This window comes from Hypanus sabinus, chromosome 13 (genome assembly GCF_030144855.1).
Source record: "Hypanus sabinus isolate sHypSab1 chromosome 13, sHypSab1.hap1, whole genome shotgun sequence".
NCBI lineage: Eukaryota > Metazoa > Chordata > Chondrichthyes > Myliobatiformes > Dasyatidae > Hypanus > Hypanus sabinus.
In genome coordinates, this window is record NC_082718.1 from 43,415,806 (window position 1) to 43,435,456 (window position 19,651).

Genomic DNA, 19,651 nt, shown 5'->3' on the forward strand with positions numbered 1-19,651 from the left:
TCCATCTCTGATCAAAGCTTGTCTGTTCTTGGGGCCTCTGCTCGGCTGCCTGAGGACGACTCGCAGCCTGGACCTTGCCATTCAATTCAAAAGCACACACGGTCAGCAAGTTTGGTCCTTCACATCTGGTTCAGATGAGATATGGTCCAGGAAGATTCAGTCCAATGTTAAGCCCAGAGAACTGCAAAATCCTCAATGTAAAATTTTCTGGCTAATGAAAGCTCTATTGAAATGATGTATAAACCGAGGCAGACATCAGTCAACAAACTTAAGTAATAATCATTTGGCTTGCACAGATCAATTAAAATATCTGCTCCTCGTTGAATGTATTGTACATGCACACAGACATAACAAAATCACTTGTCCAGGGAGTTCATGTTGATTCATCAATACAATCATACTAATTCTATATACCAAGTCTGTTCAATCAACCATCTGATCTATTTTTTTTAGATTTTGATGTTTCTTGCACTCACCAAAAATGTAATATTCTCCACACACATTACACTATTCCCCCGCATCAGTCAAAATATTGTGTAATCTCAATCTATTTGCTACAAAGTCAATTTGGCTGAGATCTTGCAATTCAATCATGGAAGCTGTTTTCCCTCTGATGATAAAGAGCAGATGTCAGGTTCAAGATATTACAACCACTTTAGATGTGCTCTAGCAATATCTGATGACATCTTAACAGTCAATGTGTTACTGAGTTTAACACCCCCCAGCATATGTGCTATTTATAAAAAGCCTACATGCCAGACAACAACTGTTGAATGGAAAGGTGCCACTGTATTATGTCACAACTTATCCAATCTTAGTCAAAAACTATGACATTTATTAATAGACTGGATAATTGTTGTTTCTGACTCAACAAGGAGATTTCATAAACAAAATTTTAGCCCATTTCTAAAAAAAAAACTAAAAGACCCGAACCTAACAAAAAATTAATTCAATTGATATTTTGTTAAACTATTATACAATTTTTTAATTAATAGGATAAACTCAATGTTTTCATGTTAATTTAAAAAAAATATGAAGTTAAAATTTCCGTGATTGCCCCAAAATACACAAATATAAAACAAATTCAGTAAGTCTCTGATCGACTTGAATTAACACAAAAGCAAAATCACATTGATATTTAATCAGCTAAACAGACTTTCTGACACCACTTTTGAATACTAACATCCATTCCAAGTAGATAGCTCCATTTTTGGCTTTTTCCACAGCCTTCAGTTTTGCTTGACGGTACACTTCAGAGGAGTCTAGCTGACAAAGTCCCAACTGCACAATATCTGGAAAAGGTTTCTGCACCATGAGATGGCCTTTCAAAGACAGGAATTCTTGAAAATTTTCCCGCACAGTACTATTCTGCAAAATAATTGGAATAACTTTAACTTGCGGTTCATACATGCAGAGATGATCAATCCATTTGCAGACCACTTTAGGGCGTATTCTGGAATTAGGGTTTATAGTAAATATCAACTGCACCAGCAACCATTCTGCAGACATGAATGTGCACTGTAGATTGAATTTAAAAAGCTGCGCTGAACAATAGTTTTCATGAAGCTGTAGACTAGAGTTGATTTGCAAACCAGACAGTGCAGATTAACATTCATTTTGGATGTCTGGAACATTGGTGCAAAAAAGATGTGTGAAAACTATATGTAATACAAAGGAAGCATTGTAGATACACTGTAACTATAGAATAGTCCTGTTACCTTTGATCATCAGCATATAAAAATATCATGTAATATTCAATCGGGGGTCTCTTCCTCCAAGGAGGTCTCAATATAAAGCCTGCTCTTGTTTTTGTTGAATAAAGCACTTTCATATCCACTAGCTTTAGAGATTTTGTTCACATTACAACAACCACTACTGTTACACCAGTATGCTTTTGCCATTTCAGACTTGAAGGTATGATCGTTGGGCAATTGTCAAACTACCAACCTCTGACTACTACTCACTGGCAAAACTGGTCTTTTGCCATGCCACTGGGTCTGAATCGCCCAGCTCATGTCAATGGGTGGTCTCCTCTGCTTCTCATCAGGTATCCACTGAGATGTGGTGTTGCACAAATCATTCAGTGGCGAGGCACCTTAGAATAACAGGTTCAAGCCCCTACCTCATGGAATTAATACCCGAGTTGCATATTGTTAAAGACTCACATCAAATATAATTTCATAAAATGAGGATATTGTCTTATAAGGATAGCTTGAGCAAGCCAGAGTTTTTCTCTTTGGAGAGGAAGATGAGAGTTAACTTGTTGAAGGTATCCAAGATAATGAGGCAAAGATAGAATGGACAGCCAGCGACTTTTCTTGCCCATGATGGAAACAGCTAATACAAGGGACTAAAACTTAAAGGTGTTTTGAGGAAGAATGAGAAGATGTCAGAGGTATTTTTTCTTTTCATGAAGAGTGGTAGGTGTGTGGAATGCACTGCTGGGGGCGGGGGTGGCGGTAGAGACACAAACATTAGAGACATGTAGGAGATCATAAGATAGGCATGTACAGCAAATAGAAGAAAAATGGAGTATTATGTGAGAGGGAACAAATAGATTGATTTTGGAGTAGCTTAAAGGGCCAGTACACATTGTGGCCTGAACAACCTGCACTGTGCAGTACTGTTCTATATTCTATGTTCTAAAAGCATTTTAAATACTCAGCCAAAACAATCAGACACCTAAATGAGAAACGGCTGTACAGTCCAATGGGATTTCACTTACACACCGTTATGTGCAAGAAACATTGAAATTTCAATTTGAATATTAAGTGTTATAAGTCTTGATCATCAAGGCCAATGAAACTCATCCTGAACCAAGTCAGCAACTTAATAACCAACAATTCGAACTACTTTAAAATATTTAATACACCTCATAAATCCATGAGGTTGATGGTTTGGAAAAGGTCATGCAAAGGAACTGCAACTTAAATTTTAAAGTTCAAAATTCCAAGTACATTATTATCGAAGTATGTGTACTATACACTAACTTGAGATTCTTCTGCTGAGAGGTAACCACAGAATAAACCCATTATAATTCATTTTAAAAAGACCGTCAAACACCCAATGTGCAGAATAAAAACAAATAGCAGAAGCAATATAAGTAAGCAAATATATAACATTCAGAACTGAAGTTCATGAAAGGGAGTCCACAATCACAAAGTTAGTCATTGCAGATCCAGGAGCCTGTCAATTGTAGGCCACAGCCTCGGTTCAGCAAAGACAAGTAAACCTCATACATAGTGAGCTAAACACTGACACCCTGACCTTTTCAATCTAGCCTGCTGCTTAAGTTGTCCAAAAATCACAGCTAGCCCCTCAGTCTTGGACCTGAGCCCTGCTGCTCCAATATGCTCTCAAGCCTGGGACTCACAGGCTCAATTTGGCCCGTATCTGACTTTTCGAATCTGGTCCCGCATTTAAATCAGTCAAACCTCAGCTTGTTTCTCACTCTCGGGCTCGGGCCTCTTCGCTTCAACTCTGCCTCGCCTCAGATCTACTATTGTGAATCACCCCAAGTCTGCTCCAGCAATTGGCTCATTTGCCGTCTCAGGCCCAGCCCCTGCCGCTTTAATTTAGTCAATGAGAAGGGACATAGATCCCAACAGCTAGGAGAAAGTAGTCAGGCATCACTACCGAATGACACAACTTGCAGTTACCAAGCCCGGTAGAGTATAGAGTGTGTTATGGGGTGGCCATCTTGAAAAATCTAGAACAATATATTGAAAAATCTAATTCTTTGCGAAACTCTGCAAATTCATCACTCTTTAATTCTGCATCTATAATATGCATCAGAGTCACTATCCAGTCAGCCTGTTGAGTTTAGTTGGAGTTAAGCAGGTTTGCCAATGACTGTGAGGAGGAACAACCAGTAGATATAACAACGTAGCAAGTGGCAGATGGGCGTTAGATTCAATAATCCAGCGCATAAGTAGCTCATTATGATTTCTGAATTATTACATGTCTGGTAATGTGAACCTGCATTGCGAACTACTAAGACTGCCATTTATTTGAGATACAATTAGTATTTCCTTACATAACAGTGCCATGCAATTCTTTGTAACCAATTCCTCTCTACCTCTCAATTGTGTTACTGCATATCTATTCAAGTTACCAACTACTTTGCAGCTGAAACACTTTCATGCAAATAAACCACCAAAAAAGGGAATAATAAATATTAAGTAAACTAAGGAGATGAGATTGTGGAACACTGAAAAGGGTGCCTCAATGATTTACATCTGGAATTTTTATACATACAATTTTTATAAGGACAGAAAGGTACAAACAAAACTTTAAAAATTATCAAAGAATTAGAATCATTAGCAATGTGCTCTGCTTTTAACTGACGTGTGGAACAACTTTCTGCAAAAAGTTGTCTATGTACTGTTAAACTCCTCAAAACAAGAAGAATATATTAATAATGTGACTGAACTCTAAGTATTAACTGCAAAGGAAATGTGAAATAGTTATTTTGCTTTTATCTGCAAAATCCAAGCTCAAATTCAGCCAATCCTGGCAAATACCTTATATCACAGTGAAATAAATTAAAATCATTCAACTAAATTCTCAGTGAGCTAGAGCCCACATCACAAAATAGAAATCCACTCCTCAACATCAACAATTTTCAGGTACACTCAAGGAGGCCACTAGGATGCTCTTATCCCATCACAAAGATCTCATATTCTCAATTTTTATAGCTTATTTATTAGTATTATTCTTTCTTTCTTTATGTATTTACATATTTTGTCTTCTTTTGTACACCGGTGTAGTCTTTCATTGATTCCATTATGGTTATTGGATTTATTGAGTATGCCCACAAGTAAATGAATCTCACAGATGTATATGGTGACATATATGCACTTTGATAATAAATTTACTTGATTATGACAGGGACTAGGATGAAAAATTATATTGATGAATAGGAAGACCTCTTCAGGTACTAAGACTTGCAGCTCTTAAACCATTTGGTCTTCAAGCTCTGTTGATGTGGACCTTGAGACTAACTTACTTTAATAAGTACTTGTCAGGTTGACTCGTTTGTCATTTGAAAATCACTACTCATAGCATCACTGTCTTACGGGCAAGTAAATATCAAATCAAAAGACTGAGATATGCTGGCGTGCAACCCGAGATTTGCGTCAATGTACATCGGTCTAAACCCTTGGTAACAGTGAGATCCAACAGAGCCAGCTGTAAGAAAAACGGGTTACTTGTTATTGAGGCAAATCTTGAATGCAAATTGTCAAGAGATTATATTAATATCCAGTAATTTTGCTTAATCATGCTCAAAGCTGGGGAAGGCAGTCAAATAAAACTTCTTGAGTTATTTATTTCTGGTAGATATTCACTCTTAGGGGAGATAAAAGGAGTGAATGCAGTTGTTTAGCTGAATGTTTTTTTTATTACTTACATTTACTGTATTAGTGATCAAAGCAAATTTCTGATTCAAAAATGGCAGAGAAAACAAAAACACAATGAGACTCATTCTTTTAAGAATTACGGTTTTTAAAATGTTCTTAGCTTGTTTAGGTCAGATCTTAACACTCACAACACAGCTGAAGGTTAGTTAAGCTTTTATATCAAGATCTACTATATCCTTATATTTTTCCAGATTCACTGAGAGGACTGATACTTCCTGAGAGGATTGATACTCATTAACTCTTATTACTTATCTTTAGAAACTCATCCACTTTTGTTTCCCTGGTTTTGATTCATATTTGGAATGATTTATTCCCTATTTTCTAGATCCTGTCCATTTTTGATCTGCCACCCGCATTTGCAAAATTCTGTGCTATTTGATCCAGCTGTTCAAAATAACAGAAAAGATCAAAACTCGACAGTGGAGCAAAATTTTTTTTTAAAGCAAACTAAAACATAAATATTGTTAACAATGCCAGTATCCATCATACATAAAAGACAAGAGAGAAGCAACTACAATCATCTACAATCAAACTCCAAAGTATCTCACCCTCATCAGGTCCTCACTACCACAGAATCCAACTGCAGACTCAAGAATATCAAGTTCAGTGAATAAAGCAAAGCATTCAGGACTGACCATATACCAGACAAATTTCTGAAACTGCATAAGTGATTCCTATACAGATGTACGACAGGCATCTAAACAATGTGGAGAAATTGGGTTGGTGCCAGCTGCAGAACAAAATGGTAGGCAATTCAACGTGGGTGATCAATCGACCACAGGCCTCCTGTCAGTCACCAGTAAAGAGATTATCAATAATGCTGTCAACTAGCACTTACTCCCCTGTACTTTTCTCCAGGATTGTGACTATAAGACACAGAAGCAGAATGAGATCACTTACTCCCCTGTACTTTTCTCCAGGATTGTGACTATAAGACACAGGAACAGAGTGAGATTATTCGGCCCATCAAGTATGCTCTATACTTTGACGGGCCGAATGCTCAGAACCAGTTAGGATTGGACATCATTGGAGCTGGCCTGAATATGGACCGGGTCAAATTGTCAGGATATTGTTCAAAACCCAATCATCTACAGCTGCTGGAAATAACTTTCTCCATCATAAAGTCAGAAAGAGAGATAATTTAAATGAAAGATCAGCATCCCTTCCATTTGTAACCATGCAAACAACGAAGGAAGTGTCTGCCAAAGTACAGCATGGTCTTGACAGTATTCAGACAACGGTTGTAACCAGCAAGAAACATTCACACTAAATCTTCTGAGCATTGAACACAATCAAAAAGGCATCTCTACTGGACATGGCATACCATTACATTAAGAATTCTTCAAATACCACAAGTTTTATGGGAGGTTTGAGGTCTTGATCAGACATCCTCTTCCTTAGAAGATACAAGAGACTGCAAATGGTGGAATCTTCCTTGCTGGAAGAACTCAGCAAGTGAAACAGCATCTATGAAAGCAAAGGGATGGTTGACATTTTGGAATGAGACCCTGCATCAGGAATAAGGAAACACTTTAAAGTGCACAGAAGTGAGAGCAGGGATGAAACGGAGGCTGGTAATTGACTGGTGAAGCCAGATGAGTGGTAGACTATGGGCAGATGGAATCAGATGGGGGAGAAGAATGGAGTAGGTGCTGAGATAGAGGCTGGCAGGTGATAGCTAGGATCAGAAAAGAGAAGCCTAGTGGGAAGATGGAACCAAGTGAGAGAAAGGAGGATGAATGGAAAAGTGAACTAAAGGAAAAAGACCATGGATAGACTTGTACGAGTGTGAAAGGAACATGGGGCAGTGGCCAATCATGAACACGAGAAAGTCTGCAAATGCTGGAAATCCAAAGCAATGTGTGGAAAATGCTGGAGGAACTCAGCAGGTCAGGCAGCATCTGTGGAAAGGAATAAGCATTCGATGTTTCAGGCTGAGACCCTTCTTCAGGAGTGGATTACCTGAAATTGGAAAATTCAGCGTTCATAGCTTTGGGCTGCTGGCAACCCATGCAGGATATGACATATTATCTTTTAACATTTGGCCTCACAGTGGCAATGAAGGTGGCCAAGGACATAGGTGTCAGTGTGGCAACAGGAAGCTCATGGTGGCCATTACCGATGCTCTGCAAAGTGGTTTCCAACCTTACTCTTGGTCTCAACAATGCAGAGAAGGACATATCACTAGAACTGAATGTAACAGACACGAGGGAGGAGCTGCATATGAATTTCAGCCTCACCTGGAAAGGTTGATCCCTGGATTATGGTAAAGGAGGAGCTGCAGATACATGTAATGTACCTCCTGAAGTTGCATGGAATTTGAAGTATGCAAAATAGCATTGATGGGAAGTGACGAAGAAAACATGGATAGATTGGACCAAGTGGAGAGCAGAAAAGGGCAAGAGGGGAAGTTGTGACTGGAGCTGGAGAAGGTGGAGAAATATGTTGATTACAGAAGCTCATGAGAACCAGGGAAGCTGCATCAGTTCTGCATGAGAAAGGTCAGGTAGGGAGCAGACCTTTTCCTTAACCAGCCAAGGTTGTGATAGTATATCAAATGCCATGACAAACTTTATCATCCTTGTCCACTTTTGGTGAAAGGTGGCTTCTGAGATATGGGAGTGGCCCACACTGGCCAGGGTCTTGCTGTGAACCTTTGTTATCAGAGGGTAGCATTATCCCATTGTACAACTCTCCCCATTCCAAACACATGATGACAGCAGAGTACAAAATCTAAAAGGTGCACTGGAGTAACACAGGTTCTTCAACAATACCAGTGAAGCGAATGAGGTGCATGTTCACCAAAGCTTACACTTGGACTGTACTCACTTTGATTGTCATGAGCCAAAATCATGGAATTTGATACCCAATTAGCACTGTGGAAATACCTTCTCCATGAGAACTTGGTAGTTCCATCAGGCAGCTTAACACCACATAAAAACTAAATTAAACAAGTAGTGCCAGATAAGAACAAAAAAAAGTGAGGTGGTGTTCATTGTCCAGTAAGGAATCTGATAGCAAAGTGGAAGATGTTTCTAAAGTGCTGAGGATGTGCCTTCAGGCTCCTTACCTTATCCCTGATGATAGCAATGAGAACAAGGTTTTCCTAGGTGATGAGAGTTTTTAATGATGGATGCTGCCTTTTTGAGGCATTGCCTTTTGAAGATGTCCTCGATGCTGGGGAGGCCAGTGCTCATGATGGAGCTGGCTGCGTTTCCAAAGTTCTGCAGCTATTCCGAACATGTGCAGTGGCCTCTCCAGACAAAACGGTGATGCAACCATTTAAAATGCTCTCAACTGTATATCTGTAAAATTTGTGAGAGATTTTGGTGACATACCAGGTCTCCTCAAACTCCTAATGAAATTCAGCTGCTGTCATGCCATCTCTGTAGTTGCATCAACTAGTTGCTCACTCTTTCCACTCAATGAGGACTGGTGTGCGTGCCCTCAACTTCTCCTTACTGAAGTCTATAATCAATTCCTTGGTCTTACTGACTGATGTTGAGTGCAGATTGTTGTGCAATGTAAAGGTGTAAATCAAGGCTTCAGCAGGTGAGCTGAACAAAGAATGGAACAAGACAGAATTATGGAAGTGGAAAGTTTGAATTCTTGGAACAATGCTGATAAAAAGTCATCAACCTGAAATAGCAACTGTTTGCCCCAGATGCTGCCTGACTATGTATTCCTGACATTATGATTTTTTTTTAAAAAGTTATTTTCTACTTTAAATAAGAAAAATACAAGCAAAGTTGCTTTGATCATCACAGTAATCTCAAATCCTTCTGCTACTTATGTGATCTATGGTCAGGAGTTCGAAAACCTACATGTCAGGCTATGAAAATGAAACCAATTATATGTGAGTTAACACAAATAAAATAAGAAAAATGCAATCACTCTATCCTTTGGGGAAGGGAACTCATCACCCTCAATGATCTATAAATGGCTACATTCCATATCATAAAGCTGATTCATGTATTTTCTGAAAAGAGCAGCCAAAATGTTTTAGTGTTTGGTCAATAATTATAGTAACTTCACGTAAATTCTAAAAACTTTAATGAGAGAAATGTTTCATGTTCAATTAAACCTCTATCTTCTGCCACTAAGAATTATTCTCAGGGAGTAAATTAATTGAATTGAAAGCCAATAAATCCCCAAGATTTGATGATTCAAGGTTTTTGAACAGCTGGTAATGGAACAAATGGATGCGCTGGTTGCCATCCTCCAAAATTCTACTAAGCATGAAGTGGCAAATATACTCCCACTTTTGAGAGTGGAAGAGGAAACCAAAGGCTAGTTAGACAGACATTAGCAAAGAAATCTATTAATTATAATGGAACACTAGGAAAATAATAACCTAATTGAACAAAATGAATATGGATTCATAAAATAATTTTATTTCATAAATCTAAAAGAAATTTTGAGGATGTCTTGAAGAAAATAGGTTAGAGTGAACCTTCTGCATTTGGACTTTGAGAAGGCCTTTAGTAAGGTATCACAGAAAAAGTTATTAAACAAAATTAGAACATATGGAGTTGAGAGCAATATTCCAGTGAGGATTGGTTAACAGAATGTAATTGGTAGAAATAAAATACTGAAAATCTAAAAACTGCAGATGCTGGAACTTATGAAAACAGAAAATACTCAGCAGGTTAGCTGCATCTGTGGGGTGAGAAACAGTCAAAATTCCAAGTCAGAGATGAAGCTGAGTGCTGACAAAGTGATTCGTAACTGAAATGTTGACTCTGTTCTTTCTCCCACAGATGTGACCCGAACTGCTGAATATTAGCAGCAATTTCTGTATCAGGATTAACAACTTATTTTTATGCTTGGAAGCTACAGTAATGACTGTGGCACAACAGGAGTCAGAGCTTAGGGCCCGGTTATTCACAGAATGCATCACTGATTTGGATGAGTTGCAAAGTGCAATACATCCAAGCTGATGCAGAGAGACATCAAGAAAACATCAGATATGCTAAGTAATTTGAAGATGACGTGGCAAATGGAATATAATACAGATAAATATAAAGCAATCCATTTTGGTGTATTAAAAAAAAAGTATTCTTTAAGTGGCAAGAGATTGTACCATTACATACAAACCATTGAAGGTAACATGCAGAAGCAGCAGGAAATTGGAGAAGTACTCCATTGATTGGTGCAATTGGGATATTTATAACACATAGGGGCAGAATAAGGCCATTCAGCAAATGAGTCTGCTCCGCCATTTCATTATGGCCGATCCATTTCCCATTCAACCCTAATCTCCTGCCTTCTCCTCAAAACCTTTCACGCCTTGACTAATCAAGAACCTATCAACCTCCACCGTAAATACACCCATTGACCTAGCCTTCACAGCCGCAGGTTCACCACCATCTAGCTAAAGAAATTATTCATCTCTGTTCCAAATAAATATCCCTCTATTTTGAGGTTGTGCCCTCTGGTCATAGACTACCCCACCAAAGGAAACACCCTCTTCATATCCACTCTGTATTTCAACAATCAACAGGTTTCAGAGAGATTCCTCCCCACCCCTATTTTTCTTAATTCCAGCAAGTACAAGCCCAGAGTCTTCCATCACTGCTCATAGATAACCTTTTCATTCTCACGAACCTCCTCTGAACCCTCTCCAATGTCAGCACATCCTTTGAAGGGTTCAAAACTGCTCACAATTCTCCAAGTAATGCCCCACTTACAGCTGCAGCATTACATCCTTGCTTTTATATTCTAGTCCTCTTGAAATGAATGCACACATTGCATTTGTCTTCCTCACCACCAATTCAAACATCAAATTAACCTTTAAGGAATCTTGCACGTGGACTCCCAAATCCCCTTGCACCTCAGATTTTTGAACTTTCTTCCTGTTTAGAAAATAGTTGATGCTTTTATTCCTTCTACCAAAGTGCATGACCATACACTTCCCGACACCATATTTGGGTATAAGTAAAGGCACTGAACTGCATTTATGCAGCAAATTGTTGAGTATGCACCTGGAATATTGTTTAAATTTTATCTTCCTACCACAGAAAATACTTGCAATAGAAAGAATACAGCAAAGATTCACCAGGTTGTTTCCTGGGATGGAATATTTAAAATTTAACCTAATCCTACATAGTAATCTTCATTCTCCTGTTTACACAATCGGAATTGAATTTAAATAAATATCAAAGATCCAAAGTACATTTATTATCCAAGTATATATATGAACAGTATACAACACCCAAATTCATCTTCCCCACAGACAGTCACAAAACAAAGAACCATGGAATCAACCCACTCAAAGAAAAACACCAAATCTCACCCCCATGTGTAAACAGCTACAAAGAAAAACAAGCAAAAACACAGAATATAAAACACAAAATCAAAAGGCATGTTTCAGTACAGTTCACTTCAATGTTCATTATCTGCAGGCCACTCCAATTCAAAAATCACCCAAATATAGTGACAAAAAAGAACAAGCAGCATCAGAATTAGAAATTAGAATACATCATAAACCTGAATTAGAGTCCAAACCTACAATCTGCGTCAAGTAAACCTTGCTCTAGCACCAAGAGAGGGGGGAGAGAGGGGGGAGAGAGGGGAGAGAGAGGGGAGAGAGAGGGGAGAGAGAGGGGAGGGGGAGGGGAGGGGGAGAGAGAGAGAGAGATCTCTCAAATGCAAGGACATTACCTTGGGAGCTGCGAGGGAGAGGCTAATAGACAACACTGAACACGTTCACTCTCCGCACTCACCTCTATGTTCTATCTTATTCAGCTCTTCAATCGTTGAGAGATGGAGTCGATTGTGAGCCTATCTCCAGACCTCCTGGTCTCCTGTCTGCATACTTTGTTTGAACCTTGTGGAACACTCTCAGAGAGAGCAAAACGCCAGATCACCCAAAAGACCCGAAATCATGCCACCAGATTGTAGATTTAATAAATCAATATTTTACATGGGAATTTTAATTCCACATTCATCTTGTGATTAATAAATTCTACTGGTAAATATACTTTGTTTTATGTGAATGTTAGTCGTAAGATCAAAACTGCAGCAGGTATAATTACTGTACCTTTGGAAGAACAGTTACAGTCATCGCAGTTGAAATTTAATCAGTCCCATGGCTGAAATATTCAGCTGCCTAATATTAGAGAATTCTTACTGAATGTTCAGGTAATTACTATCCCATAGTCTGTGATATGCATTTACCTTTAACACCGTACGAGGGCAAGTTTCATTATAACATAGCCACAGGGGTTCTTCTCACAGACAACAACATTTTTGTCTGTACTCCCTGTACAATTGTTACTATACCAATTGTTACAAAGAAAACTGCTTACAGGCAAAAGGTTCCAAAAATCTAATTAAGAAGGTTGGTACTGCAACAATTACATCATTCACTCATTTTTGTTTTCAATTTATAATATGACTTTATTTCTGTTGGGATTCTGGTCTAGCTCTTCATAACAGAGCAATGCAGAAATGTAATATCAAACAGACTTCCAATCAATTCCAAATTTAACCACAATTTAGAGCTTCAGGCACCTGTCAAAATCATGGCCATTTGGTAGCTCAACAAGTTTTAAGTTACTGGGACATTTACAGAACACAAAGTCTCACTATTCCATCGAATTAGATCCAGTAAGTTCATTAACAATTTACAAAGAATGTTGCTATTCCTAAATTTAAACTTCAACAATCTCCAAATTCCACACTGCACAAGTGTGAAACCTTCCACTTTTGGTTGAATACATTTACTGTAAGCTAAATATCAGGTTGCAATCCACACTCCTCCAAGTCACTCTGATCCAAGCCAACAACCAGCATTGCTTGGTCAGACTGATTACTCCTCCACAGACTATACTGAGGTCTGTTTCTTAAATAAATTTATCAATTTATTCATGAAAATATATCAAGAAACAGCTATCCACCCTCTAAGAATCACAATACTATACATAATTGTCACTACCATTAGCACTGCCATTCACTGAGCCAATATTTATAGAACAGGAGTTCCCAACTCTTCTTTACGCCATAGACTACTACCATTAATCGAGGGGTCTCTGGACCCCAGATTGGGAACCCCTGTTATAGAAGATAAAATAGTACAGCAGAGGAAAAAGATAACTTTGGCCCACCATGCTGTGCCAGACTAGGTTAATCCCTTTTGCCTACACAATATCCATATCCCTCCATTCTCGGCATATCTCATAGGCTCGTGAACACCTCTATCATATTTCCCTCCACGACCACCCCTGGCAGTGCATTCCAGGCACACATCACTCTCAAGAAATCTTGCCTCACATCTCATTAGAACTTATCCCCTTCTTGCCTTAAATGTTTACCCTACCCCCTACCACCACCTAGCATTAGATATTTCAGCTCTGAAAAAATGTTAATGACCGTCTATCTTCACCCCTCATAAATTCATAAACTTCTCAGGTCTCCCCTCAGCCTCCACTTTGCCAGAGAAAACAATCCAAGTTTGTCCACCCCTCCCCTTATATCGTATCCTCTCTAATCCAGACAGCATAATGATAAACCTCTTCTTCACCCTCTCCAATGTCTCCACATCCTTCCTAAAATAAAGCAATCAGAATTGAATGCAATATTTCAGATGCGGCCCAACTAGAGTTTTATAAAACTGCAACATAACCTGCCGACTTTTTTACTCATGTCCTTGATGAATAAAGACAAGAAACATCCCTTTATGTTTGGTCTCACAATGTTCTCTTTCCTGTTGTTTTCCCTTCACAAGGCCAGTGTGCATTACTGCACTTAAGGAAAAAAGGTAACCTGACTCCACAAACATCCTTCTCCCCAAATTAAGATATGATTCTCAGAAAAGCTTTTAGTTCTCCAGGTATGGTTTCTTCAACATTTTGTACCACTTCAACAGTACTTCAAAACCTACAGTTGTTAAAAAAAGCAGTGTCTGTTTGCTCTTTTGAGTGCTTTCACAATGTAACCTCAGTATTGTGGCAACCCACTTCTTAGTGCACTCAAACCGGCTCACAAATAGCCAGCACGCTGGCACAAAGGCCAATCCCAAAAGGGCGCCAGGTCTGCTTCACTAACAAAGGGAAAAGCCTGCGGGGGATTATGAATACGTGCCTCCTACGGCATCCGCACCCGGGGAGGGCGGGATCAGGGAGGCTTTAAAGCAAGGCTGTGAAGTTCGAATAAAGTCTTTTTCTTTAACTGCAGATTACCGACTCCGTGTCGTTATTTTAGCGCTGTGTGTAGCACACCGCTACAATTGGTGACCCCGACGGTCCAAACGATTTTTGGACTGGAGATGACCGACGCCGCATCTGTTCAAGCGGTTTCGTTGAAACTGCCAAGCTTCTGGACGCTGCGACCTCACCTCCTCACCTATGGTTCCAGCAAGCAGAAGCCCAATTCCACGTTTAGCAGATAACCTCAGAGGACACACATTACTACTACGTGGTGAGCTCCCTCGACCAGGACACAGCGGCCCAGGTTGAGGAGTTCATACAGTCTTCCCCAGCGGACGGCAAGTACACGGAATTCAAAGCCCTGCTCATAAGGACTTTCGGACTCTCACGGCGCGAGCGGGCTGCCCGTTTACTGCACCTGGATGGTTTGGGGGACAGACCTCCATCGGCTTTAATGAATGAGATGTTGTCTCTGGCTGGAGAACACAAGCCCTGCCTCATGTTTGAGCAAGCATTCCTGGAGCAGCTGCCCGAGGACATACGCCTGCTGCTGTCCGATGCGGATTTCAGCGACCCCCGGAACGTGGCAGCCTGGGCGGACTTGCTGTGGAAAGCCAAGAAGGAGAGCGGGGCGTCCGTTGCACAGATCACCAGGCCACGCTCCCAACAGCAAACCAAACCAGGCCCGGCCACAGAGCCCGCTAACCCCAGAGGCAGGGGTGGGGAGCCCAATGAGCAATGGTGCTTCTAACACCAGCGGTGGGGCGCAGAAGCCCGCTGCTGTCACCCGCCCTGCAAGTTCCTGGGAAACGCCAGGGCCAGCTGCCGCTGATGGCTACGGCGGCTGGCCATCAGCATAGCCTCCTGTTTGTGTGGGACAAGCGGTCGGGACGCCGCTTTTTGGTCGACACCGGTGCCGAGATCAGCGTCTTACCTCTGACGAGTTACGACACCCGCAACAGGGCACCATGTCCCCCCCCGAGGGCCGTGAACGACAGCACAGTAAGGATCTATGGCACCCATACAGTGCAGCTACAGTTCGGCTCCAGCTGGTTCATGTGGGACTTCACATTGGCCGCTGTAGCCCAACTGCTTCTGGGTGCAGATTTTTTGCGAGCTCACAGCCTACTGGTCGACCTGCCCAGGAAGAGACTGGTCCACACCGAGACCTTTCAGATGTTCTCCCTGGGTGCAGCCCAGTTGCCAGCCCCTCACGCTGTCCGACAACGACTTCATCAGGGTCCTGGCGGATTTCCCATCGGTTCTGGTACCACAGTTCATGGCAGCCATGCCCTGACACGGCGTACAGCACCACATCCTGACCCAGGGACCATCCCTCTACGCCCGTGCTCGAAGGCTTCCCCCGGACAAGCTCCGACTGGCAAAGGAGGAGTTCAAGAGGATGGAGGAATTGGGGATCATACGGAGGTCCGACTGCCCATGGGCCTCCCCCTTGCACATGGTGCCCAAAGTGACAGGGGGCTGGAGACCATGCGGCGACTACCGCAGGCTGAACGAGGCTACAACACCGGACTGTTACCCTGTGCCGCACATTCAGGATTTTGCAGCAGACCTGCACAGTGCACGGATCTTCTCCAAGGTAGACCTCGTCCGGGGATACCATCAAATCCTGATGCATCCGGACGACATCCCCAAAATGGCACTCATCACCCTGTTCGGCCTTTTCGAGTTCCTCCGCATGCCGTTCGGCCTGAAGAATGCCGCACAGATGTTTCAGCGGTTAATGGATGCGGTGGGACGCGACCTGGACTTCGCTTTCATCTATTTGGACGACATCCTCATAGCCAGCAGTAGTCGTCAGGAGCATCTGTCCCACCTCCGTCAACTCTTCGCCCGACTGAGTGAATACGGTCTAACAATCAACCCGGCCAAATGCCAATTCGGGCTCGACACCATCGACTTCCTGGGCCACAGGATTACTAAAGACCGGGCAACCCCTCTGCCCACTAAGGTAGACGCAGTCTGCCATTTTCCCCAACCCACCACAATCAAAGGCCTTCAGGAATTCATGGGTATGGTAAATTTCTACCACCGCTTCCTCCCTTCAGCTGCCCAAATCATGTGCCCTCTGTTATCCCTGATGTCGGATCCAGGCAAGGACGTTACCTGGGATGAGGAGTCCGCCGCCGCTTTCATTAAAACAAAAGAAGTCTTGGCAAACGCCACGATGCTAGTGCACTCCAGAATGGATGTCCCTACCGCCCTCACAGTGGACGCATCTAACATGGCAGTCGATGAGGTACTGGAGCTGGCAACCCCTGGCATTTTTCAGCAAACACCTGTGACCACCCGAGCTCAAATACAGTGCTTTCGACCGGGAACTGTTGGCGCTATACCTGGCAATCCAGCATTTCAGGTACTTCTTGGAAGGTAGGCCCTTCACCGCGTTCACGGACCACAAGCCGCTTACCTTTACATTCACGAAGGTGTCCGACCCCTGGTCGTCCCGCCAGCAGCGTCATCTGTCCTACATCTCTGAATACACAACAGATGTCTGGCACGTCTCGGGTAAGGACAATGTTGTGGCGGACGCGCTCTCTCGCCCTAACATTCATGCCCTTTCCCAAGGAGTAGATTTTGAGGCGCTGGCAGAGGCACAGCAGGCAGACAAGGAGATCCCAAGTTACAGAACCGCAGTCTCCAGTTTGCAGCTCCAGGACCTCCTCGTAGGCCGAGGTGAGAGGACCCTACTCTGTGATGTCACCACCAGCCAAACCCGCCCCATCATCCCGGCAAACAGGCGGCGCTGTGTTTTCGACTCCATTCATAACTTAGCGCACCCCTCCATCAGGACAACCATTTGTATGGTCTCCAGCAGGTTCATTTGGCACGGTCTTCGCAAGCAGGTCAGTGAATGGGCCAGAATGTGCATGCACTGCCAGACGGCCAAGGTGCAGCAGCACACCAAAGCTCTGCCGCAGCAGTTCCACCCCACCCGCCGGCGTTTCGACCACATTCATGTGGATATTGTGGGCCCCCTGCCAGTGTCTCACGGAGCACAGCACCTCCTGACTATCGTGGACCGGTTCACAAGATGGCCAGAGGCAGTTCCGCTCACCAACACCACCTCTGAATCTTGCGCCCGAGCCCTGATCGCCACCTGGATATCTCGCTTTGGTGTACCGGCCCACATTACCTCCGACAAATGCGCCCAGTTCACCTCCAGCCTGTGGTCAGCTATGGCCAGCCTTTTGGGGACACAACTGCACCACACAACTGCCTACCACCCACAGTCGAATGGCCTGGTGGAGCGTTTCCACAGTCACCTAAAGTCGGCTCTCATGGCCTGCCTGCGAGGAGCTAACTGGGTGGACGAGCTTCCTTGGGTCCTACTCGGCATCCGCACGGCGCCCAAAGATGATCTGCACAACTCGTCGGCCAAGTTGGTGTACGGCGCACCCCTGGTCGTCCCTGGGGAGTTCATACCAGCCCCAAGGGGGCATGACGAAGAACCTGCAGCGGTCCTGGGCAGACTACGCGAGAGGCTCGGCAACCTGGCCCCCATACCCACTTCGCAGCATGGGCAGCACCCGACCTGTGTACCCAAAGACCTGCGGAACTGTAAGTTTGAGTTTGTACGAAGGGGCAGGCATCAGCCACTGCTGCAATGGCCTTACGAGGGGCCGTTTACGGTGCTCAGGAACAACGGGTCCATGTTCGTGCTGGACGTTGGGGGGAGAGAGGAGGTTTTCACGGTGGACCGCCTCAAACCGGCCCATGTGGACATGGTGCAACCGGTCGAGTTGCCGGGCGCAGGGGCCGGCCTCCCAAAACAGGGTCCAGCTCAGACTGTGGACATTGGGGGGTGTATCGCCGGTTCTGGGGGGGGGGGGGGGTTATGTGGCGACCCACTTCCTAGTGCACTCGAACCGGCTCACAAATAGCCAGCGTGCCGGCATAAAGGCCAGTCCCAAAAGGGCGCCACGTCTGCTTCACTAACAAAGGGAAAAGCGTGTGGGGGATTGTGAATACGTGCCTCCTATAGCATCCGCGCCCGGGGAGGGCGGGATCAGGGAGGCTTTAAAGCAAGGCTGTGAAGTTCGAAAAAATCTTTTTCTTTAACTGCAGTTTACCGACTCCATGTCATTATTTTAGCGCTGCGTGTAGCACACCGCTGCAGTATTTTACTGATTCATGCCCGAAAATTCCAAAGACTCCATGGGTCTTCACTGCCTCTGTCTTATTTACATTTAGAAAGGTCCAATACAAAAGACTTCAAGTCTACAGCTTTCTCATTGTGTTGTCCAAATGCCTTTGTAAGTTTCTGTTTCCATCTACATTGCGTACAATGTCACCCATCTTACATCATAAGCAATCTTAATATTGTATATATTTTTCTATCCCATCACTTAAGTGATAAAACAGCCAAAAGAGATGATCATTTTTGCAAGATTCCCTTTGCCAATCTAATCACCTATCAATTATCTCTATACTTTGTTTCTTGCCATTCATTTAATTTCCTCACCAGGGCAATAATTTGCCTTTACTGCTGTAAGTTTCAAACTTTGCTACCGATAGTTTGTACAGAACAATTTCAGTATCTTCTAAAAGGCCATTTAATTAACATCCATGTACATTTCTTGTCCACTATTTTAGTCACCCCTTTGAAAAACAATTTAATCAGACATGCCATGCATGACCTACTCTTCAGAAATTCATGTTCTTTCTTCATAAGAAAACATTGAAAATGTTTAAGTTACTGCACTCCATTCAATAAGTGCATCATTTATATAGACTGTAGTATTGTCATGCACAGTTGCAAGAAGTTTGTGAACCTATTGCAATTACCTGGCTTTCTCAATTACTCAAAATACGGTCTGATCTTCATCTAAGTCACAATAATAGACAAAAATAATCTGCTTAAACAAATAACACACACACACACACAATTGTACTTTTCATGGTGTCATTGAACACATTTAAACCATCCTGTGTTGATTTACTCTTGTTTCAGATCATTGTCTTGTTGTATCATCCAACTTCTATTAAGCTTCAAGTGACTAAGCACTACCCTGACATTCTCCTGTAAAATGTCCTGATACAATTTTGAATTAATTGTTC

The 19,651-nt window shown here is 42.6% G+C and overlaps 1 protein-coding gene across 3 annotated transcripts in view; it reads right to left on the reverse strand.

Annotated features, from left to right (window-relative positions):
* Positions 1-19,651, reverse strand: part of apaf1 (apoptotic peptidase activating factor 1) — a 274,267-nt gene that overhangs the window by 170,495 nt on the left and 84,121 nt on the right. For 2 of the 3 annotated variants that reach the window (XM_059987521.1, XM_059987522.1), the window contains exon 12: positions 1,184-1,368. In XM_059987521.1, the coding sequence (XP_059843504.1) occupies positions 1,184-1,368 (185 nt within the window). Of the gene's footprint in view, positions 1-481; positions 611-1,183; positions 1,369-19,651 lie in introns of those variants that run through there. The other variant, XM_059987523.1, reaches the window with a different exon arrangement.